At 38.4% G+C, this 25,605-nt stretch overlaps 1 protein-coding gene across 1 annotated transcript in view; it reads left to right on the forward strand.

The window, feature by feature from the left end:
- The first annotated feature begins 10,381 nt into the window (after positions 1-10,381).
- Positions 10,382-25,605, forward strand: part of si:dkey-183i3.5 (uncharacterized protein LOC566445 homolog) — a 35,471-nt gene continuing 20,247 nt past the window's right edge. The window contains exons 1-4 of the mRNA XM_039745621.1: positions 10,382-10,974; positions 12,240-12,451; positions 15,028-15,088; positions 18,691-18,786. Coding sequence (XP_039601555.1) covers positions 10,438-10,974; positions 12,240-12,451; positions 15,028-15,088; positions 18,691-18,786 — 906 coding nt within the window. The 5' untranslated portion in view covers positions 10,382-10,437. The remainder of the gene's footprint in view (positions 10,975-12,239; positions 12,452-15,027; positions 15,089-18,690; positions 18,787-25,605) is intronic.

The raw sequence follows: 25,605 nt of genomic DNA on the forward strand, positions 1-25,605 counted from the left end.
AGTTTTTGTCTAATCAGACCAGAGAATATTAAAATGGCATTTGGCAGTCATATGCCTTTTACTCAAGAGTGGATACAACCTACCACAAATACCTGATTGATGGAGTGCTGCTGAGATGGTCATCCTTCCGACAGGTTCCCCCATCTAAGCAGAGGTCTTCAGAAGCTCTGTTAGAGTGCACATTGGGTTCATTGTCACCCCCCTGACCAATGCCCTTCTTCCTTGGTTACTCAGTTTGGCTGGAAGGGTTCTGGTGGTTCCATTTCACAATTATTAACGCCACTCTGCTCCTGGGAACACTCAAAGCTTTAGAAATTGCTTTATACCCTTACCCTGATCTATGCCTCACCAATTTTATTGTGGAAGTCTAAAGAGAACTTCACGGACTTCATGGCTTGGTTTTTGTCCTGACATGCAGTGTGAATTGTGTGATTTTATATATACACAGGTGTGTGCCTTTTTAAAAGATGTCCAATCAATTCAGTTTGCCACAGGTAGATTTTAACCAAGTTCTAGACACACCTCAAGGAGAATTGAAGCAAACAGGATGCAACCTGAACACAATTTGGCGTATCACAGCAAAAGGTTTGACTGCTTATAGAAATGAGGGACCACAGGTTTTGACATTTAATACATTTTTAAACCTTTCTGAAAAATGTTTTTGACGTTGTCATTATGGGTTACTGAATGCAGATTAATAGGCAAACACGGCAGATTTATTCATTTTAATTTAAATCTACAACACTATAAATCGTGCAGAAACTGAAGGGGTCTGAATACTTTCTGAAACCATTATATATTTCATTTTGTATATTGTAACAAACATTTTTCAAAATCTGTTGTACATATGTGTAAGACATTGTGGTGGACTGCCAGGGCCCTTAACTGGCCAGGATGCCTTTTAAAAAGAAGGACCAAGGTAGAGTGCGTGCATTGGGTGTTATCTCCCCTGGATCGCTAGATGGCAGCCCCCCTGCATTGCTACAGTATTGCAGATTCCTCCAGGGCTCCATGGGAGTTAGAGTTCAGTACAGTCCTGTTGGGTTCCGTGGGTGCTGCCAAAGGGTAATGCATGTGCTGCAGAGATTGAACCAGAAGTGCTTCCAGACAATGCTCACGGGCCACCAGCTACCACTGCTATGGGAGCCAGAGTAGGGAGGAAGAAGAATGAAGCTTGCTGGAGGAGGAATGGAGGCAGAAGGAGAGATGGAGAGAAAAAGAAGAAGAAAAGAAAGGGTTGTGTGCTTTATTCTACTGTTCTCATTGGAACTGTAATGTGCTTTATTGTGGGAAATGATAGGGAAGCATTTTCCAAAGGGAAATAAAAAGCCTGTGTGGGTTGCTGGGCTTGTGTCTGCATCTGTCTGTGTCGGGCTTGGGGAGCGGGTGCACTCCCTGCAGGCCACAACATGCAGTACATTATATTGTGTGTGTAGATCCACGTTTCAGACAGATCATCCATTTACCTGGAAAAAATTAAACACAGTCTTCTTAATTTATCCAGTTTTTCCCAACTCTGAGTAACCCACTAAATATAATTCAAGTGGATAGTTACATCAGCATATTGGCTGAAATTACTAGTACTAGTAATAGGCAGGCTCTATTGTAGGCATTGAGCCGGACAGTTTGACATCCGTGGCAGAGCAATAGGTGCTGAGCAGGCTCCTGTCAATCATGGAGAATCCACTGTATCCACTGAACAGTATCATCTCCAGACAGAGGAGCAGCTTCAGCAACAGACTGAGGAGGTCGTTCCTCCCCCACACTATGCAACTCTTCAATTCCACCTGGGAAGGTAAACGGTAACATTATACAAAGTTATTGTCTGTTTTACCTGCAATTTTATCACTCTTTAATTTAATATTGTTTTTTATCAGTATGCTGTGCTGGAGTATTTGAATTTCCCTTTGGGATTAATAAAGTATCTATCTATCTATCTATCTATCTATCTATCTATCTATCTATCTATCTATCTATCTATCTATCTACTCCAACTAAACAGTAAGTTAGATCAATTAACGATATAAGGGACACAAGGTGAACTACAAAGGACTTCACTATATCCCATATAAGATAAACCATTTTTGTTCCAGTAATTGTTGGCAGAAAATGTATTAAATTTTAATTCTCTTCAATATTCTCTCTCTAAATCCACTGTCAGGCTAAAAAAGAAGGGTCTCGGCATATTAGAGCATTTCTTTTTAAGCAAATGATATATTAGTGAAAGGTTTTACATTCACATGTAGCACATCAGTTTGTGATTTGGTCTAGGATATGTCTCATAGTTACAAAAAAACACCTGGAAGACTTCTATTAAATGATATTTTCAATGACCTTCGAATATATTTTTAGAATATATTGCGATATACAAAAATGTCAATGCAGTAGTAAAATATATAGAAACATATGTTATACTAGCTGTGTAAGCCCGTGCTTTAAAAAACCTGGACTCCTAGAAACCATGGATTCTGGCACTTCAATCAATCAATTGCATCGTTTGTGCATTAGCAGCTAAGTGAGGTTCTCTTTCATCGGAGGTTTTGTTTTGCCGATGTGCTCACCTTCTTTGTCTATCAGTGGCTAAACGAGTTTCTCTTTTGTCGGCAGTTTCACTTTGGTGACAGAGTCGATTTCTTTGGGCTAGAGCTGGTATTTCATATCGCTTCAGCTGAGGCTTGAGCACTGAAGAAGAAACTCCAGTGTCACCTCATAACAATGGAAGAACATGAGGGGCATCAGTCTACCGGTTATAAGCCATGCCTCAATGCCAAAAAGCCAGTGCCAGGGGTTGCTTCTGATGGTTGGAGATGCCATCTGCCCAAGCTGGGAAGCCCTCAGCCAGTAAGGTAATCATAAGGTGGTTAACAAAGACAGAGGCAGCCAAAGCAAACAGTAAAAAACTGTTAAATCAAAAGCAGTACTGTCCAAAATGTAGCAGCTTTCCAAAATATACAACAGGGTGAGAGTATTTATGGCTTTGTAAACCATTAGTAATATTTTAAAGTCAGTTCTAAATTACACGGGTAACCAATGTAATGTCACTACAACTGGTGAGATGCTTCCTTCCTGCTGCATTCTGCACTAACTGTAACCAATTGATGTCTTTCTTAGGTAGTCCTGTAAGGAGTACATTACAGTAATCTGGTCAACTGAAAACAAAACCGTGAACTAATTTTTCAGCGTCTTGTAATGTTATGAGAGGTCTAACTTTTGCTGTATTCCTTAAGTGAAAAAATGCAGTCCTGCTAATCTGGTTAATGTGTGATTTAAAATTTAGGTCAGAGTCAATAGTTATCCCTATATTCTTTACCTCTGCCTTGACTTTTATTGCTAAGGGATCAAGTTTATTTCTAATGCCCTTGCTATATCCATTTTTGTCAATCACTAAGACTTCTGTTTTTTTCCTTATTTAATTTGTGAAAGTTGATGCTCATCCATTCGGAAATACAAGTAAGAGACGCGATCAGAGAGCCAAGACCATCAGGGTCATCAGGCGCTGTTGATAAATACACCTGTGTGTCACCGGCATAGTTGTGGTAGCTTTCCCTGTGTTTTGAGATATCATCTTTCCATGAGGGGCCATACATTTACAAAGCTATCCTTGAAGCATGTTATCACTGATGCCTTGTTGCTTTTCTGAAATCCCAAATGTTGCTATCCGAGTCCACCAAAGCCCTGCGTCAGTCTCTATTGAAACAGCATATATATTAAATATAAATAGGTTATGTACACAGTTGCGTCCCTCTACATTGCTTTCAACTAGTAGATGACCGTTTTCCGGAACTCTCCATTTATTTGTCTGTTCAGCTATTTATTGAATCCAGAACTCCCAATAGTGTTACAGAGTTATGGGAAGCCAAAGTCTACCTTTGCTATGCTGGGTTTAAGGCAGGGATAAAGCCCAATGTCTTATTAGTTGAAAACAAGAAAGTAATTTATTTTGCACTTAATTATGGGTAATTATTTCTTATGATATGGTGCTTTTGTGTAATCAATTACTTTTTTATGTAAATCTGTCATACATGTTTCCTTAAAACTTGTTTCCATAACATTTAATGAGACTAAAATGGATTTAACTTCTTACATTATATATAATTAATTTACTGTGATAGAGATCTATCTTATTTAATTGAAATTATTTAACATGGAATAACACAAAAACAAACTTGGTTTTCCACATTTTCATGTTGTGGCACCACGATATTATCATCAGAATCAGCTTTTTGAGGATACTAAACGGAGTAAGTATACTAAAGAACAGAGAGACAATTCCCTAAACAGCAAGCAGATTAATACATAAATTAACTGTATTAATAGAAATAAAATCAGAATATGCTAATGTAAGATTTAAGAATCTCAAAAAAAACAAGTTTTTCAAACCAAACTCCTTTTACCTCAGTTGAATCTCATGTCTCATTTTTCTCCAAAGCTATCTCTCCAAAGGAATTTTAGGAGAAACATCTGTGACAAAATGGATTATTGAATGAAACATAAATGAGAATCTCTTTTAAGTCTCATGAGCCACCAAAGATCAACCTTTCAGCAGTTCAGTTTTCCTAAGGGGACTCTGCTTCCTTACAATACATGATCTATTCTATTAATTTCAGTTTAGTTTTATTATTATGATTTTTTGTTCTTAATTCTTGTCTAGTCTTGTTTTAATCTCTTTCAAGACTCCATATCTTTTGCTTATTATCAGACTGATGCCTTTATCCTATCCAAGGTGACTTTCAACATTTGAAATATGATCAGTTACATTTCTTTTGTTTTTCCATGTAGATGAAGTGACTTTCTCATGGTCACATGGAGTCATTAGTGGGATTTGAACGCACAACCTCAGGGTTTGAAGTCCAAAGTCTTACCTGTTATGCCACTCTGCAAGCCCTTTCTTCTGGAATGTGTGTGTTTTAATTGGTGCACAGCAATGTAAATTAGAGTAACTAATCGTATTATTCAGACATGAGAAAAACAGCTTTGTAATCAAAGTGAAGTGTTTTATTGCCACAAACAACTCATCATTTATTATTGAGTACACAGTGCAAATGTTTTTAAATTGAAAAAAAATATCAAGACACTACTTGGAACATCTGAGCCTATTATGTGACTTTGTTGAGATCTCTACTGAAACCCCAGAGGAGACACGTGTGAGCATACTGGGGTATTCTGTGTTAGGAGAAAAAGCTGAGAAGCATGATACAAAGCAACATGTCTCCATTTTATTTCTTACAGATCTCATTGTTGTCTAGGAGAAACCCAAAAGGTATTAAGGAGATCTCTTTTTTGATTTTTGTTGCAGTATAACTGGAACAAGAAAGCAATCAACCTAGGCTTGGTTTGTAAGCGGCAGGACCCTCTGTCACACATTCACATTCACTCAAAAGGGCTAATATAGGGTGACCAATGTCCTTGAGAGGGTGAATGGAAACTGAAGTCCCTAAGGAAAGCCAAAAACGGAAATATGGAGAATGTGCAGTCTAGTATTTGAACCCAGGCTAAAGGCTGAACCAAGACTGAAAAACAGCAGTACTAATCAATAAGCACGTATTTACCTGCACAATTTAATTAACAAAGGAAAACATTTCACTGAATTTTACAAGTCCAAGTATTACATAGAAAAAAAAATGCAGAACTAAATGCGTGATAGTAAATGTGCCTGTTTCCTGTCCCTTAAATCTCATGTAATCCTGTTTCATAAATTCTCCTTTTCATCATATTTTAATTGCCATTCATTTGAATTTCTGCCATGCTTAATGCATGCATTTCTTGCACAAATCTTTAGGTAATTAAAACTGGTTTAACGTAATGTTTGCAAGTTCAGAGTGCCAGCAATAGAAATCAACAGACCTTTAGTGCCACAAACCTAGTACTGTTCAAAAAAGTGTCTTTTGAAAGTATGACACATTCAACAGCTATGGTGACAGATGGTACATTCTGATGATTTTGTACTGGGCCATTGCCTATGCTGCATTTTGTTATTTTCAGAAACTAGATAATCTGGAAAATAAATTGTATAGCTGTTGATGATTTCATATATCGATGCACGGAATTTTGGCTAGAGCTGACCGGCTGGCTTAATGACGGCCACTCAAGGACATTCTCAAAATTGTCCCTAAGCCACTCTTGTGTTGTCTTTGTTTTGTGCTTTGGGTTATTGTCCTGTTGGAAGGTGAACCTTCAACCCAATCTGAGATCCAGAGCACTCTGGAGCAGGCTTTCATTAAGGATTTCTCTGTACTTAACTCCATTCAGCTTTCCCTCAACTCTGACTAGTCTCCCAGCCCCACAGGATAATGCTGCCACCTTTGTTTTTCACCATTGTAATTGTATTGCAAAGGTGATGAGTGGTGTCTGGTTTCCTTCAGACATGATGCTTATAATTGAAGTCAAATGGTTCAGTCTTGGTTTCGTCAGACCAAACAGTCTGAGAATCCTTTAGGTGCAGGCTTTCATGTGTCTTTTACTGAGGAGAGGTTTTCTCCTGGTCACTCTGTCATGAAGTGTTGCATTGATGGTTGTCCTTATGGAAGTTTCTCCCATCTCCGCACAAGTTCTCTGGAGTGCGGCATGAGTGACTATTGGGCTTTTGGTCACCAAGGCTCTTTTCCCACGATTGCTCAGTTACTTGGAAGACCAACTCTAGAAAGAATCCTGATTGCTCCAAACCTCTTCCAATCAAGAACTACGGAGGCCACTATGTCCTTGGGAACCTCCAGTACTGCAAAAATGTTTTACCTTCCCCAGACCTGTTCCTTGACGCAATTCTGTCTCTAGGATCTGCAGGTAATTCCTTCCTCATGTCTTGGTTTCTGCTCTGATACACATTGTCAGCTGTGGGGCTTTCTATAGAGAGGCATGTGCTTTTTCTTAATCATGTCTAATCAATGGAATTAACCATAGGTGGACTCCAAACAAGGCGTAGAAACATCTCAACAATGAAAGATAGAACAGAATTCACCTAAGCCAAATTTTAAAGGCCATAGCAAAACATCTGAATACCAGTGTCAATGTGATATTTCAGTTATTTTATTGTTATAAATGAGCAAACATTTCTAATATCCTTTGTCATTCTGGGGTATTGTAAATGATTTTAGCACAAGGCTGCAACATTACAACATGTATTTCTTGGCAAGAGTTGGCCATAGGAAACCTTAGAAAAATGTCCATTGGCATTAACAATTTACGCCAGTATGTAACATTGCCCCAACATGACTCAAGGTGGCCTTTGGACTTTTATTAGTAAGGGCACCTTTGAGGTGTGGTCTACAGGGAGAAGAAATACAGAACTGCAGAGCAGCTAGAGGAGGACAGAGTCAGGGATTCTGATGTCACAAGTCGGTGCCTATATTTTTTCAGAACTGATCCATGAAAGAGTGACTCAGAGCCCCTTCCAGTTAGTCTGTAGATAAGCCTGGAGTCAAAAGTGGAGTGAGAGACAAGGGCTTGACTTGCAGAAGGAAATGAGGCCAGAGTTGTGGTGGAAGGAAGACATGGAAGGAAAATAGAGGGAGAATTCAGTTGTATTGTAAGGTGGGAATATGCGTAATGTAATCTGATAGCCAAAGTTGCCTGCAAACCTTGCATTAACTAGGCACAGCAGTGCAGTTAGAGCTTTGTTTGTTTGTTAGTTCCTATCTTTATTGTTCCCTTCCTTGTATTTTTATGTTTATTAATAAAAAAAATTCTTTATTATGCAATTATTTCTGTTTGGTAAAGTTTCATTCTTAGAATATGTGGGTCACTTTGGTAAATACTAGAACAATTAAGATTCCTCAGAAACACGTTATCTCTAAATTGCATTATATCAGTATCTATCTATCTATCTATCTATCTATCTATCTATCTATCTATCTATCTATCTATCTATCTATCTATCCATTTCCTAACCCACATATCCAGTGCAGGGTCACAGGGAAGCCCTATGCCGGTTGGATCCCACCAGAGCAAGCATAGGGGCACAAGGTAGGACCAATCTCTGCACAGGGCACTGGTCCACAGCAGAAAGAACACACACAAATACACATCAGAAGCCCATTTAGTGTCACCGATCCACCTAACCGCCATGTCTTTGGTCTGTGAGAGAAAACCAGAGCACCTGGAGGAAACCAACGTGGAAGCTGGGAGAAAAAGCAAACTCCATGGACAAAGCACCTAGGATGTGAACTACAGTGTACTTGTTTTAAGGCAGCAGTGCCACCACTGTGCCACCCATTATGTCATTATAATAGCTGTAAATTAAAACAGCACATTTCACTTTAGCCATTCTACCATTTTCTATTAAATTTTGTGGTAACTAGAAATTGGTAGAGGCCTGCTAACATTCACTGGGACAGTTTTTACTCAAAGATTCTAAATGTACTATGCAGTTGCATGACATATTCTTGTATATATTATCTGATGTCATATTTAATGTGTGGTGCTATAATAAGTTTCCTTTTTTGCATGTTGTTGGTGATATACTACTGTCACCAGTCTGAGGGCAGCATTCAAGTAGGAATTTTATTGTACTGTGTACGCATGCCAAAAATATGAACTAGTTTGCCAGATGTGCAAAGCTATAGTATGAGAAGTGCTCTAAATACTCAAATGTTACTCAAATGTCTATTTTTCTGGTGCAGCTTCTTCTAAAAGGTGGTTGAGGTAACATAATGTAACCCAATAACACCAGTTTCAGTGCTTAGCTATGAGTGGAAGCCAACCAATGCATGTACAGTTTAACAACAACACAAGAATTTATTTCTTGCATAGCCCAAAATCACACAAGGAATGCCTTAATTGACTGTTAATTGGCTGTTTTTTTGACAGCCCCCCAGAAAAGAACAAAATTCCCCCCAAAAAACCTTACAGGGAAAATAAATGGAAGAAATCTTGGGAAAGGCAATTCAGAGACAGACCCCCTTCCGGGTAGGTGGGGCATGCAATGGGTGTCAAAAAATGGAGTAACTACAACACACAAAATCAATATATCCATCCATTTATTAACTGAACTTGCTTTATCCAATTTGATGTTTGCAGGGATCCAGAGCTTTTCCTGCAGCAATGGTTCATGGTCTTTTTTGGCACATTGTCATTCACTTTGGATCTTACTTTGCCCCAAGGTGGTGTTGAAGTTGCTCATAAGTTAATTTATGATGTGTCAGATGCCACATTGCTTATACCTGACAGGTTGCATTCATAGCTTGTACAAACTTTCTTAAAAGTAAAGGAAAGGCTCTCCCTCTTTAGAAATAATACAAGAACTGTTTTGCTTTTTGCTTGAACTTTCAGGTTCAGGTCACGCTTTCTTGACTACAGTTTCTAGTTTTGCCATATTCTGAAAATGTATCCAACTGATTGACCACTACTTGTCTTAGGATTGCACTTAAAACTTTGCTACCTCTAAATTAAAAGAAAAAAATCTACTGAACCAACAATACTCTCTTTCTGTGACATTCACTCAAGTCATTTTTATTGATCATGGCCAGTCCACCACATACACATTCATATCAGGCTAGTTTAAAATTTCCTGTTTACCTAACATGCACGTCCTCAGAATTTACACTAAAACCGAAGTTCCTAATGGAAGCACACACAGACAGGTGAATTGAATCCTCATGAGCGGGCGGCATGGTGGCGCAGTGGTAGCGCTGCTGCCTCTCAGTTAGGAGACCCGGGTTCGCTTCCTGGGTCCTCCCAGTGTGGAGTTTGCATGTTCTCCCTGTGTCTGCGTGAGGGTACTCCGGTTTCCTCCCACAGTCCAAAGACATGCAGTTTAGGTGGATTGGCGATTCTAAATTGTGCTTGGTGTGTGTCCTGCGGTAGGTTGGCGCCCTGCCTGGGATTGGTTCGTGCCCTGTGTTGGCTGGGATTGGCTCCAGCAGACCCCTGTGTTTGGATTCAACGGGTTGGAAAATGGATGGATGAATAGCTCAGCACCCTGAGATGGAATGGCTATTTCCCAAGTCAAAGCTTTGTACATAGAGCTTATATACTTTCCTCCCTCAATTTCAATTTTCTAATACCCTGCATGCAATATGTCCAGGCATTTCTGTAAAGATTTAAAGTGCATATAGAATGTGCTTTTAATAAATCCAATACACCTTAAAGGTAGAAGTGTAGTCACATTTCAAGCAATCATCCCAGGAATTGGGTGTGTTTGCTGAATTTGGAGTTGCCTTTTCAATCAAACTATGGCCCCAAGCCTAAACACATTCAAAATGTGGATTTTTTTGTGTGATGGATGGCATTTAATGCCCCTAGGTGAGACGCGAGCTTTTCTTGGCTGGATCTCTTAGAGTTTTTTTTTTTTATTATCTGATGCTGACACAGGATCAGCAAATGGGAAGGCAAGTTTGTGCGTCTCTCATTCCAAACCACATGTATAAATTGAGGTTGTTCGGCCAAGGCAAACTGCCTTCCTGGAGGATTCAAGTCATAGATCTTACCCCGTACTGAGCTAAAATGAACGATTCAAAGTCTAGAATTCAAGGAGGAGCGGTGAGGTTCGGTGCCACATATTCCGGCAACCGAATCTTCTCTGGCAGCCGGACTGGAGGAGGAGGAGGTGCTGCTGCCTTTGGGGTCTCAAGAGCATTAGGGGCTGGAGCGGGAGCAGGATCTGGACTTGGCCTCAGAGGAGGCCTTGCCCTTGGTGGAATGGGTGGTGGCTTTGGTTTTGGAGGATTAGGTCTGGGAGCAGGGGGTCTTGGCCTTGGCATTGGATTGGGATCAGCAGGTGCCCTTAGTGGCCGAATGGCTAGTATGAGAGCAGGAATTGCCCCACTGAAGGCTCGTCTTGGAGGGCGTAGTTTTAAAATAGGCAGCTACGGCTTTTCTCCATCTTTTCTTGTCACTTCAAGAACAGTCGAGACAGGAATCTCCGACATCCCTTCCATAGACCCCTCTTTGCCATCTGTGGATGCAGTCCAAGTTACTCGGCTGAAAGAGAAAGAGGAGCTGCAGTTTCTGAATGATAAGCTTGCATCTTTTATTGACAAGGTATGTGCCACATTCTCTTTGACCTCTGATTAAACAATCGTATGTGGAATACATGATAACAGGCAAATATGAAGAAAAATGGCTTTAGAATTGAATGCACCTGTAGTCGTATGACCCCAGTGATAATACAGCATAACCCTGCGTGTCTTTGAATAAAAATTTTTATCTGTTCAGTCAGCATGCACTAAAATGTTTAAAGTAAAAGAAAGCCGGGCTCATCTGTCTCTTAAGACATTTTTTCATAAAAATTCAATAACTTTGCAAAATATGTGTCAAAAACTGTTTATAATGTTTATATATGGTCGTGGAATCAAATGACGAGCATTTAAAGTGCTCTTTGTGAGGATGACATCTGACATGAAAATGAAGGTGTGTGATTTTATTGGTCTGCAGTAACATAATGTTCCTGGGCTCGGAGCATATTTTATCTGTGATCGCTGAATTGCAATCCTTACTTTTGTCTTACTAATTGTGTGAACTGCTAGCCTGACCTCCTGTGCTGCATTTAATTATTTAAATTCAGATTATTCCAAAGATTGCTCTAATCTATCTTCATTTATGACTGTTAGTAGACCATTTAGACAGTGAGTCACATTGCACTTCTGCAGCACTGCAATAATGACTGGCTGAAAGTGTCAGTGGGAGACCGACACCTCCGGGTATGAGTGTTCCAAACACAAAAGCCGACCGGAGCCTTGCCAAGCTGGGTTTGTGGAGCAGATGAAGCTATGTCAGAGTGTTTCTGATGGAATTCCTGGCAGTAGCAGTATCTCCCTCAGCATGCTCCCTATTTAAAAGGCACAAAGAAAAATCCTTAAAGTGTTGCAAAAATAGAATTTAAAGGAAATTTTCCTGAAGATTTACCAGTGATTTTTTTTTTCTAACAGTAAACAGGTGGCATTTCCCAATGTGATAAAAAAAGGCAAGAGGAAGAGAACAAAAGCCACAGCATCACCCTGCGGCATGCAAGATCAGATCACTCATTCTCATTGTGAACAAATTGTCGTGCTTATTACATTTTAGCTTTCTCTAATTTGTGGGCAACTCTTGTCATGTTACAGTTTTGATATATGAAATATAGCTCTGCATAACCATAATCATAATTGCTCTTTCCTACTGCCAGTGTCAATACTGTAAACTGACTGAGGTTTCTGTAGAGCTCTTTATAGAAAGACAAATCGGGACAAAGTAACCGAATGGAATTCAGGCATCACAAAGAGATGTCAAAGATACTAAACAGCATTTGTATGTTGATCATACTGTAGGTCCGAAACTTAGAACAACAGAATGCCATCCTTAAGGCTCAGATCACAATGTTCACCAACCCTGAGCAGGCAGGAGCAGGCAACTCCACCATAATTGTGACATCAGCCATTGGAGCCTTCAAAGGACAGATTGACAACCTGACAGCCACAAAGGAGGCAATGGCTGCTGAGATCAATCACTTAAAGGGAGTGATTGAAGATGTCCAAGCCAAGTAAGTCACTCTTTCACATCTATTTATTGTAAATAAGAGGTGACACTCTTGAGGAGTAATGTGACCACTATCTCCAAAACACTATATATCAGTATATGTATCAGCCATATAGTGCTTTTCATATGTTCTTCTTTGGCTCAGTTCCATGAATCACTTTCTAAATATTGTGGTGCTGCTGTATCTCTACTTACCTAGTAGTGTTGGGTATGTCACAACACACCAAAGGGGACTCCATCAGTTGATATATTCTAAATATTAAGCCTTTCTCTAGTGATTTCTTCAATTTCTTGTTTTTATTTCTAAAGAGGTATACCTGACAAAAAGACAGAAAGAAAGTTTGACTAGTTCTACATTGGAAATGTATGTACTGTATTATACAAATATCTGTCATTTATGCATGTAAGCAAGTGGATAAACATCTATCTATCTATCTATCTATCTATCTATCTATCTATCTATCTATCTATCTATCTATCATTAATCACAGCTTATATATTATACTGTAAATTACTGTTCATATCTATCTGTCTTTATATATAATATGCTACCGTGGCTGTCCATTTGTCTGTCCAGGATTTTAAATCACCCACAAACCATTTGACCTATTTACCTGAAATTTGGTACACATATACTACGTGACGTCTAATATCCGCTTTCGGGGGGATGATTGACCTCCAAGGTTATTCCTCTTTATATTTTTATTTTATTTTATTGTAGAATCAACTCTCGACAGTGCTCAGCAGGGCAGCTGTGAGGCTCATGTGTATGGGTGCCGTTCTCATCCCTACCTCTTCATATCTTAAATCATTCTTGAGGCAGATTGAAGGCTTAGGTGCCAGCTAAAGTGAAAAATGAAAGAAAATGTACTAAGTAATTTCAACACAAACACTGACTTAATCAGTTTTAACGTGAAAAGATGCTGATGAAAGAAGAGAAGAAGCAGGCCGCTATGGTGGAAAAAAGAAGAGCTGCTCAGGAAGCAGCAGGCGTATCAACTCTGAGCAAACAAATGCTAAACGTAAAAAGAAAGAGTATGAAAACTAGGAATGCTCAAGTCAAGTGTATTCACTGCATGTTATTGTGTAGTGTGCTGTTACTGGTCTATCTATAATTAATCACACCTTATCTCTTATACCGTATATCACTGTTCATATCTATCTATCTATCTATCTATCTATCTATCTATCTATCTATCTATCTATTAGTTTCTATTATGAGGTGCTGGACAGATATTGGAGAAATAAGAGCAGTCAGACCTTCTCACCTAAGGCTTAAGCTTCCTAAATATCTTTCAAGTGGAGCTGAGTGAGTGTGAGCGCCTTGAAATCCATTTCTGTAAATATATTACTAGCTGAAACACAAATTCAGTATAAAATGGATGGAATTCAACCAACTTTATACACTATGTTTATCAAAATACAAGCTACGATTTTGGTATACTTGTCGTTTTCATGGTAAGTCATTATTCAAGAATTATCTCTGATCTAAAGGACATAAAGGTTAAGTGACTCCTCTGTGATCGCCCTATGAAGCACAATGCAAGTGCCGTCATTCTTAATTTTATTCTGTAGCCTGAAGCGTTTCCTTCTGACAGGAAGGTATCTAGTGGAAATCAATCAATCAGTTGGGCTATCACTTAACTGATTTGTCTGGCTTTTTTATTTGTGATAATGATTACAAATTAAATGGAAAATATAAATTAATAATACAAGTATTTTTATCCTCTGAAGAATAAAGACATGTACAATGTTTGTCCCCTACTAACCACACCTACTACTAAGCAATACATTGATGTATTATGATGTATGTAATGTAATTTACTGGACCTAAATTACAGATATTAAAAGAGTAAAGCTTTTTATCAGTGCCATGATTTCTTACAAATTCTATTTGCAGCTGATGGCCAGCACTCTTTGCACAACAAAAAACAATAAAGTCATTTAGAATGATATGAAAACATGTCTCTGTTTCTGCTACAGGGAAGAAGTGATACATCACTGTTCTAATCAGAACCATGACTGTGGAATTAAATTGGCTCTCTAATGCTTTGATCGGATTTGGTCTATTGCTTATAAGGTTGCCTAGACCACTACTGAAAATAATTATAGGCTCTGGTTTTAGACTGAATTTGGCTTTTACATATAGACAAGTGCAGAGCAGCTGTCTGCCTCACAGTTTGGCCTTCAGTTCACTTAGTTGTTTAATAAGTCTGGGCCTGACTGACAAGAATGACCCGCCGCACATTGCATCTCATTCGACTGCAGACAATGCAATTACATTTGCAGATGCAGGTGCCACAATGGATATTACAAATCTTTAAGAGACATTTTAGAGAAAATAAATGACAAAGAATACATTCACCAAGCTCAAACTATAAAAATTTGTTGTGCTATATATAGCAGAGAGTGTTTGCTTTTTGCTAGCAAAGAAGTCATTATTCACAACACAGAAAACAATAATGTAATGAAATGAAGCTGTCATCATTAAATTTAATAGCACAGCAGGAAAATAGCATTGATTTATTACTCAAGGATACATTTTCTGCATTATGTTTATATTTTGCAACCTGTTTGCAGGTATGAAGAAGAGACCTCTGCTACTAAGACTCTGGAGGCTGAATGGACAACACTGAAGGAGGTAACAGTTTATCACATTAGTAATGGTCATATACTGGATCTGAAACACCATGGCTCCTTGATTTCTGTTTATTTACTTCAGTCAAGTTAACTTTAGCCCCCATGGTGTATCTTTCTGGTACAGCACTATGTAACATATTCTCATATATCCCATGTCCAATGTGATTGAATTCAGGGGCCTACATCAGTGCTCTTTGTGATTGTATTAATTGGTTTCCATCTTAAAGTATTGTCCATGAATGTCATGTAGCTTTTACATGGTGACTACTGTCTTCTCATGGGCTGGGCCCTTTCTTAGTGCAGTTGCTGCCATAATTGAATTTGGACTCATATGATCTTAAAATCCAATTTACTAGCAATAATAAATAGATGTATGAATATATGAGGACATTTTCAACAAATTCCGTTTACCTCCTGCTTTCACTTCGATCTGACTGTGTTCTTCCAAAGCCATGCCAATTCTTCCATTCAGATATAAGCAGCTTTCTGAAATTCAGTATTTGTTTCCACTTATTTTCTTTAAACAGATGGGGATGGTCAGAATTCCACTCTGGAACCAAAAATACATTTACACAGGCTCACATTTTCTTGGCATTGGTCTGACTGCTTCCTCCTTCAATATGTTAAAATAGTATAATGTCCAATCTATAATAATAAAAGGCAAAGCCCTCACTCACTCACTCACTCACTCACTCACTCACTCACTCACTCACTCACTCACTCATCACTAATTCTCCAACTTCCCATGTAGGTAGAAAGCTGAAATTTGGCAGGCTCATTCCTTACAGCTTACTTACAAAAGTTAAGCAGGTTTCATTTCGAAATTCTACACGTAACGGTCATAACAGTCGATAACGGTCGACAACATCCGCCATGTTGAACTTTCTTATTTATGGCCCCATCTTTACGAAATTTGGTAGGCGGCTTCCCTGCGCTAACCGAAACCGATGTACTTACTTATTTCGATGGTATGACGCCACTGTCGGCCGCCATATTGAACTTTCCAACGTCACCAATTTTCAAACTTCCCGTGTAGGTAGAAGGCTAACCCCATCTTCATGAAATTTGGTAGGTGGCTTCCCTGCGCTAACCAAAACCGATGTACGCACTTATTTCTGTGATATGATGCCACTGTCAGCTGCCATATTGAATTTTCCAAATGTCACTAATTCTCCAACTTCCCATGTAGGTAGAAGGCTGAAATTTGGCAGGCCCATTCCTTACATCTTACTTACAAAAGTTAAGCAGGTTTCATTTCGAAATTCGACGCGTAACGGTCATAACGGTCAACAACGTCCGCCATATTGAATTTTCTTATTCATGGCCCCATCTTCACGAAATTTGGTAGGTGGCTTCCCTCCGCTAACCGAAACCAATGTACATACTTATTTCGGTGGTATGACGCCACTGTCAGCCGCCATATTGAACTTTCCAACGTCACTAATTCTCCAACTTCCCGTGTAGGTAGAAGGCTGAAATTTGGTACTTATTTCGGTGGTATGATGCCACTGTCAGCCGCCATATTGAACTTTTAACGGAAACCAATGTCCGTACTTATTTTGTTGGTATGACACCACTGTCGGCCACCATATTGAACTTTCCAACGTCACTAATTCTCCAACTTCCCGTGTAGGTAGAAGGCTGAAATTTGGCAGGCTCATTCCTTACAGCTTACTTACAACAATTAAGCAGGTTTCATGAAATTCTACTGTCACGGTCATAACGGTCAACAACGTCTGCCATGTTGAACTTTCTTATATGGCCCCATCTTCACGAAATTTGGTAGGTGGCTTCCTGAGCTAACTGAAACCAACCTTATTTCGTGGTATGACGCCACTGCCAGCCGCCATTGAACTTTCCAACGTCACTAATTCTCCAACTTTCCGTGTAGGTAGAAGGCTGAAATTTGGTACTTATTTCGGTGGTATGATGCCACTGTCGGCCGCCATATTGAACTTTTCAACGGTCTTTGTTACTTATCGGCCCATCTTCAAGAAATTTGGTACACGGGTTCCCAACGCTAACTGAATCCTACTTACATACATATATACGTCCATAGCCTGCACCTCGGTCACCGTGTGAGGTGGCGTTGGGTCCCCCATCCCAGCGCCTACCACTTTGTTGGCTGCCTGCCTATATAAGACCGTCCGTCGCGCCGGTCTCTACATTCCCTTCCTTGCTTCGCCACGGGATTCACGCCTCCCTACTGATAACTACAGCCTTTTGTTTAATCCACAGCTTCTCCCCTGTTTTATTGTTTGTTTATTACAATTATAGTTATTGTAGAGGTATTTTACACTTACTTTACATTGCTCAGGTACCCATTTCCTTTATCATTCCAACCCCCATTACCATGTCTATCGAGATGATCACCATCGATCAAAGAACTGTCACTTACCGAGTGGTTTCCATGCCCGGAGATGGCACCTGCCTTTTCCATTCTCTTTGTTACATATTACACGGCCATATCAGGCTCACTCTTGATATCCGGAGGAACATTCTGTCTTATGTATTGAATGACTGGGACAGGTTCAAGGTGTGGACTGATGACGGTACAGGAGATAATTATATTACACAGGAGCACTATAAGAGTGAAATGCTTAAGCCCCTCACCTATGGTTCTGCATGTTAGTTGATGGCTGCTGCTGAATTGTTCGGTTGTCGCTTTCAAGTGTACCGAAATGGCCAAATATTTTACACCTTTCGATAACCGCCAATGCCTCTTAAACATCTTAGATTCACAGGTGACGATTTCAGTAGTGCACACTTTGATGTTTATGAATGTTTAAACTCTCAAAAGCTGGATGTGATTTTATCGATGAAACTGTTGTGTGCTTACAACGCTTGACAGATGCCAAATGTCACTTCAACACAACAAATCCTGCAAATACTGTCGTAATTGAAACAAACCATGAAACTCAAACCGATTATGACAGCAGCAATCCAAGCTGTGAGATTTGAGACAAGATTACTGTTCACATGGCCAACTGTAAGTTACATGATCAAGAGTAAGCTCAGCGCACAGCTTGGTCATGTTACAACCGGAGGGCCGAACTGACAACATGGTATACAAAGAGATCCTTAACAAATAATTATTGGCATTTTTTCCCTCAGTTTAAAAAGGTTTAATTTTCTTCTTAATAAAAATTTTAATGCAGTACTTCGACGATGCGAAGCGCGGGTATTTTGCTAGTTAGGATATAATTGGTGGTGACACAATATAGGGGGCTTTGTGCTATGTAGCATTCATGATGTCTTTGAGAATAACTTGTTGATGCATCTTCTTATTCCACAAAAAATGGCTGCCGATGTTGGACTGTACTGCTACTGTAGCATCACACACCAAGTGGCATGTTCCTAATCTGACAATCAGCTATAGGGGGCTCCATTATTTAATATATCCTAAATAAATATGTGGTCCTTCTTCAGGGATTTTCTTAATTTTCTTGGTATTTTTTCTAACAAAGTACACATGGTTAATGGATGCTGCTGCTCTATCTATCTATCTATCTATCTATCTATCTATCTATCTATCTATCTATCTATCTATCTATCTATCTATCTATCTATCTATCTAATAAATATTTTGACCTGTCTTTTCAGGAAGTGGACACTCTGTACCTTACAATTTTTGAACTTCAAACTAAAATAACAGGCATTGAAGATCAGATTGTTCTTTCCAAGCAGTTATACGACTCTGTAAGTATACAATATAAAGCGTGCATTGTACGTGTATATTATTTGCTATGGCTATTACTTTACAAAATAACTGAAAATATATTTTAAAAGTTTGAAACAACAAATTAATAAAAAAAGAAAAGAAGAAAAGAAATGTACTGTGTATAGAAGGCTTCACTCCAATAGTAAGTAAAAAATATGAAGTCTTGAAAAGTTAAAAGAAGACAAGAAAGAGATCTATCAAAATATGCCATGCTTTTCAATCCAAAGTCTCAGTTTTCATTCCTTTTACCTCTTCTATATCTCAGGTCTACTTTTTGTCTGAAGCTATATAAGGAATCTGTTGTTTTTTAAATGAAACATAAATGAGGATCTCTTTTCAGTCTCATAAACCATCAAAGATCAACCTCTGAACAGTAAAGGTTTCCTGTGGGTAAAGGGTCTATGTCGATTCGGGTAGGATAATGGTCATGGGGCCACTCAAATTTAAAATTAGCAAGGAGACTTTACATCTTTTATTTATTTTTTATAATTTCTTGTAAAGCACTTTGAGTAGCATATCTTGTATGGAAATGTGTTATAGAAGTAAATGCTGTTGTTTTTGAGTACTCCAGTACAATCGTGAATTACAGTTCTTTACATTAAATACAATTAGTTTACATATTTGGAAATGTGGGATTAATGGCTTTATTTAATCAGGATATCTTAAACAAAGAAGTATTGTTTTATATTTTACCATTCTTTAATATATACCAATTTTTAATATTAATTTTGTATTGCACCCATCAGATACCATCCTATTACAAGGCACTACGTAAAACAAAAAAAGAACAATTCAAAAACAAAATAGATTATCCAATACAGAATACATTATAAGGAGACAAACTTTGAGGAATCTGCATATTTTACAGTATGAGGGCAGTGGGATGACAAGATGGAATAACAATACAGAAGGAGCACTTTCAGCACAGCACAGTTGGCATAGAAGGTTAGAGTATAAAAGCACAGCCTGATTATAATAAAGAGAAACAGAAGTTTAGTTTATAACCATGAGTTGAATGTGAGCACTGATGGAGTTTCACAAACAGACTCTGGGGGCTTAATTTAAGCACTGATCAGAAGATCAAATGTTTTCATGTTTTGTTTTACAACCAGAGCATAGACAGATGAAGTGACCATTTATGATCAGTCGTAGGTCACAACTAAAGAGAAGCTCATCTCACATCAGACATCAGTTGTTCAATTATTGTGCAAGCACATAATGGATTAACTGAGTATCTGTAAATGGCATGATGTTAAGAATTGCAATGCTCTAAAGGACTTCTGCTTAACAGGCTTCTCAACTATGATGGTTTTCAAACACTATATGTTTCCATGCAGACATACATATGTCTGTTCATAGATTAATTACTAAATGTACTTAATCCTATTCATGTTGGTTGGAGATGGTTCCAGAAGAATCACAAATTCAATATCTGGGTAGAGTTTCATGGCACATTAATGTACATATTGACTCTCCCCTGTTTAAAATAGTCATTAGTTTAAAGAATGGAGGACAACTGGAGCACACAACATTCTGGAGAATACGTGGAAACTAAACCTAGGACCCTGCAGTTGTGAAACAGCATCTCTGTCCAATGTACCAGGATGCTACCCACTATATCCATCCATCCTTTCATCCACAGGATGTCCTAATCCACTCTAGGGTTGTATGGAAGCAGAATAGACACAACTGGGTGCCAGGTGGAAACTAACCATGAACCAAATGTCAGAGCACACATCCCTACTCACTCACACTGAGCCAATTTGGTGTCATTACAATATATGTGATGTACTCCATGTAACCCTTTTTATACTAAAATTAGCATGTTTTTGGGTGCCCCTATTGTTTCTGTGACCGAATATTCTCTTTATATTGGGAGAATTTCAAAATATACCTTTGCATTTACTGTATATATTGAATACCACTTTTATTCTTGTCATTCCGTGTTTTCTGAAGGTAGACTAGACATTAAGATGATGTCTGTTCACACTAAGCTGGTAACACATGGTGTAAAAGGAGAAGGCAGTAAAGCCAAAAATGTAATATGTTTCTAGGAAATGCTGAGAACAAACATATAGCAGGAGTGGCTAATGGTAAAATGAAGAAATCAAGGCATGGAGCAAAGCCATCCACACAGAACTAGTTTAGGATGTTGCAAATATAAGCAACTGACAAAACAATGGGAGCATTCTTTCTGTTCTCAACAGGGTTTATTATTCGTTAAGTCACATTACACTATCTAACTGGCCATCAATTACTCCATACTGGGCTTGCTAGACTGGCGAAGTCGCCATGCACAGCTGCCTCTCATACTGTATGTATTGCATTTATTTGAATTAAATGAGAGTTCTTTGATTCCCTGTGATCTCCTCCATAAACATTAAATGCATTTATCACATTCTCAGTTTCTACTATTATCTGTGTTGAAGGATTCTACTGTCTTACAGTATATTCTGGAATAGGATGGCACAAAAATATTTACTTTTGATAGGCCATTGTACTCTCAGAAAAGCTGCATTAAATGTGCTTTCTGTAATATCCATGAGGAGACCCTGTTTACAAAAATTAGTCTTTGAGCACTTTACAAATGATATACAGTAGCTTCCCATCGGGATAAAAGACAAACTCATTTGCTTACTGCCCATATTGTATCAGTGTTATTTTCGAAATGCCCTTCTCAGGAGCTCTGAATTGACGTAGTATATGTTATTAGAATGTCTTTTCATCAATCATGGAAATTCAAATGATCTGAAAGCCTTTCAGCACCATCTTCTGCCTTGTTCAGCTAAAATCAATCAGGTAGCTACAGGGAATGGTAATGAAGGTGCAGGCTGTGAATGTTAAAGAGCTTTTAAGTGATACTGTTAAACATTCTGGTGAGTACGTCTCGCAGACCTGAAGTGTATTAACTCCCCCACTCTCTGCAGCCCAATGCTAATTTGTAGCAGTAGGAAATGTGGTTAATTAGCCCAGACAAAAATCTTCATGAAAGAGGTTTTGTTTCTTTAGTTATCTGCGATCATTCCTCTAGTAGCTCCTAATGCCCCTGAAATGGGCCAAGCGTCCCAGTTCAATACTCATGGTGCGTCATTAGATCAAATCTGCTGTCTCTGATGGGAAACAAGAATGAATATTTAGCAGCACACACTGTGCCATCTTTCCCTTTTTTTAAAATGTGTTGAAAAATGATAATAAAAAGACAAGAGGAAATAGCTGGAGCTGAATAGACAGCACTAGAGAAAGCAACAGAGAGGCAGAGAAAAATGGAACCATTACTTGTAAAAAAATTCTTTAGCCAACTGCACCAAACTCACCAGTGGAAAAATATACTTTGATATGCAGTCTGATATCTCAGACTCAGTTCTTCTGCCAAAATTCAAACAGCACCTCGGTACAGGGTGGCACGTCTATTTCAAATCAGGTGTTAGAGGCCTACTGAGAAGATTTATTTTTTATTAGGACTTAACAGAATGCCCTCTTTCTTTCACTAAATAAAATAAAACTGGTTTAAACTTTCATGCGCAATCAACCATTCAATTCAAACTTTACAAATGAAAGAGCTCAGCGAATGTATTTTTAACACTGGAGACCCAGCTCGGTTGTGTCTGCTTGCGTGTTTCTCAACGGTATTCTTCACTACTTCCCAAAGTCATGCCTGTTAGGCCAATTGGCAACTTTAAACTGGTGCCAAGTGAATGAATGCAAGTGATTTGCGCTCTGCTGGACTCACACTTTGCTCCTGATTGGTTCATACATTATGCCTGATGCTCCTAGTAAGACTCTGAATTAACCAAGTCTGATAATGAAGGATTTATAGTAAGTATTATGACAAGGTGCTTTAAAGAAAAGAGTATATTACTAATTAAACAGAAAGTATGATAAAGTACAAGCCAATCAGATGCCAAATCTTGGGGTTAAACACTGGAAAGAAACTATTAATTGAATGTTTTGACTTTGTATTATTTTCTATGCATTTTCCTTGACGTCAAAAAATGATTAAACTCAGGTCTAAGGGTTTCAGAGTTGAAGAAATCCTGCAATCACATATGTTTCTTGATTTGATGTATTTTTAAAATCATTATTTTTTTTTATTTTCAAATAGTTGTTTTTCACGGTTCCTTGTCATTGTTAGGCAGGATGGCTGGGAGTGTTTGACGTGTGACATCATTACCGGCATAAAAGATCAGCGTTGTGCGTTTTCTGGGCTGTTCAAGTTCGCGTGGATTCAAGTACATAGACTCTAGTGTACTTCTTTTTTGCATATTTTGATTTCTGGTTATGAAATATTTTCTCTCTTTATGACTGCATCATTTGGCTTACATTTTGCACAGTTCACATGAATATCCTGGTTTTTGAGTCTCCTGCTACCCCCCGATGACAACATTAGTTTTGGACTCTTAGCTGGTTCTCTAAATCCTCAGGCTCACAGTAGTTAACCTTAACTAGTTTATACTTTCCTCCTGATTCCATTTCCTCCCAAAACTGCTGTTTCCCTATTCAGTCAGTGCAGTAGAGGGCAAAGTAGAATGAACATGGGAACGGAAGGTACAAAAAAGTTAATATAAAAATAAATAAATACATATGGGCATATACAGGAAAGGAGACATTGTTAATTTTATCCTTGAGGTTCACCTTTCAAGTACTAGCCAGGTCTCACTCATTTTTAAAGGACTTATTAGGCAAGTAAACATGATATTCTGTTTTTAGGATATAGCAAAAAGGAAGCCTTTAACTATGTGGTGGTGACATCATGGTCATGGTTTCAGTCTGTGTCATTATGCAGCTGAAAAAACACTTACCAAAACACAGTTTTGAGCAATGAGATATCCCAAGTGCATTAGACCATTGTAGTTTGATTGATTTTGATGTCCATTATGTGACTTCTGCATTCGATGACTTGAAAAATCACTAAGAAGAATATATATAGGTAAATCTCTCACTCTCTCACTCTATTGCATAGATCTACATTCCTCAATTTATCTTTCAGTGATACATCACACACCCATCTTATCATACACATCTGAGACACAACTTCCCTAGGTAATCAGAGGACCATACCATACAGTATATGGCTATGAAGTCACCTTGGAGTTTATAGTAATGGCAGTACTTTTCTAAACTTTACCACCTCAGTCTGATGGCCACTGTTAAATCTGCTCCCCCAGTACAGCCTAAAATATCAACAAGATAGCAAAACTTACCAACCCACTCTAGTTGTATATTACCTCCAATCACAAAGTCTTCAGGGTCACTGACTGTCTGTGGGGTTCCATTGCTGAATCTTCTGTATTCGAAGGAGATGTGGATCTTTGCCAGCTTTTCCTTTATGCCCCTGCACTGTACATAAGCCTTTATCTCAAACTGTTCACTTTAGAGTTAGAACTACACCTGTAACACATACACTACACTGCATGGCCACCTTCCAGATTCTTCTACAGCTCCCATCATTACCTTAGTTTTGTCCAGGTTGTCAGTTTTAATCCCATCTCAACCAATCTGTTTTTCCATTTAAGAAACTTTTCTCTTAATTCTTCGTCATTATAAACAATTAAAACTAAACCATCCGCATATAGGAGTTCCATTTGGAAGTCCTTGTCTTATTTTTTAGTTACTGCTTCCGTTACGATAGCAAATAGCAAAGGGCTAAACTTTGATGTACTCCCAATTTCAAGCTAAAGCTCCTGCCTTCTGTCTCAGCACCTGCATCCATGGTCATGACCACTTTTATAAGATAGTCCTCCACTCCCATATACCACATTGGCCATCTGATAACTTCTTTTGGGATATGGTCAAATGTTTCTTTCTAAATCCACAAAAGTGAAAAACACTGGTTTCCATTCCTCTACATACCTTTCCTGAACCTGTCTCCTAATATAAACTGCATTGACAGTTCCCTTTCCTGTATTTCATCTGTGGTTATCATTCCTCTGATTCTTTGCTTGATGACCCATCTGATGAACTTCATTCAATGTTCAAAGAGCCTGACCGCTCTATATCAATCATAGCTCATAGGATCCCTCTTTTTCTTGTACACTGACAGTGACATACTTCTTCTTCACCATACCTCTGGCACCTTGGCTTCTTCGATGATAGCATTTCACAATTGTAAAAGTTTGTTCCAATCCACCCCAAATGACTAACGAGACAAAGGAATCAGCCCTTTCCTATTATCTCTCTCCATAACTTCTAAACATTTTGTTAACATTTCATTAGGCATATCACTGTTTCAAATGGAACCAAGTTAGCTGAGAAGATGGTGGTTCCAGGCCATTGACATCTCATTATAAAGTTGGGGTTGGTTAATAACATAGAAAACAATTAAAACCTGAATGCAATTGTTTAAAAATAAACAATTAAGAGTTCTGAATCATAACAAGTGTGCTATTAACTAAAATTAAGCTAAACACATATTCCTTTTGCAGAAAATAAATATATTCTAATTACGAAACTGGTTGAAGCATTTTACTGCAGCCACTGCAGCACTCCAAGCACATAACTGAGGACTCCTGCTGTAGGATACAAAGTACAGAAGAAAATAGTTCCTCAACTTATTCTTACCTCAACTACCATTTTTGGCAATTGAAGCTGCTTTTAGTTTTTCAGAAGTTTCGAATTAAAAGCTAAGTTGATTTTATTCAAAACTGAGTTCTTAATTAATTAATAATGAAAACAACAATAAGCACATATTCATAATGAACACTTTCATTCAATTTTAAATGGTTTGGCACCTGGATTATTTAGTGTCACACCTAATCACTTTAACTACTTGGCTCTAATGCACCAAAAATTAATGGAGG

The sequence above is a fragment of the Polypterus senegalus genome, chromosome 2, assembly GCF_016835505.1.
Source record: "Polypterus senegalus isolate Bchr_013 chromosome 2, ASM1683550v1, whole genome shotgun sequence".
In the NCBI taxonomy this organism is placed as follows: Eukaryota; Metazoa; Chordata; class Cladistia; order Polypteriformes; family Polypteridae; genus Polypterus; species Polypterus senegalus.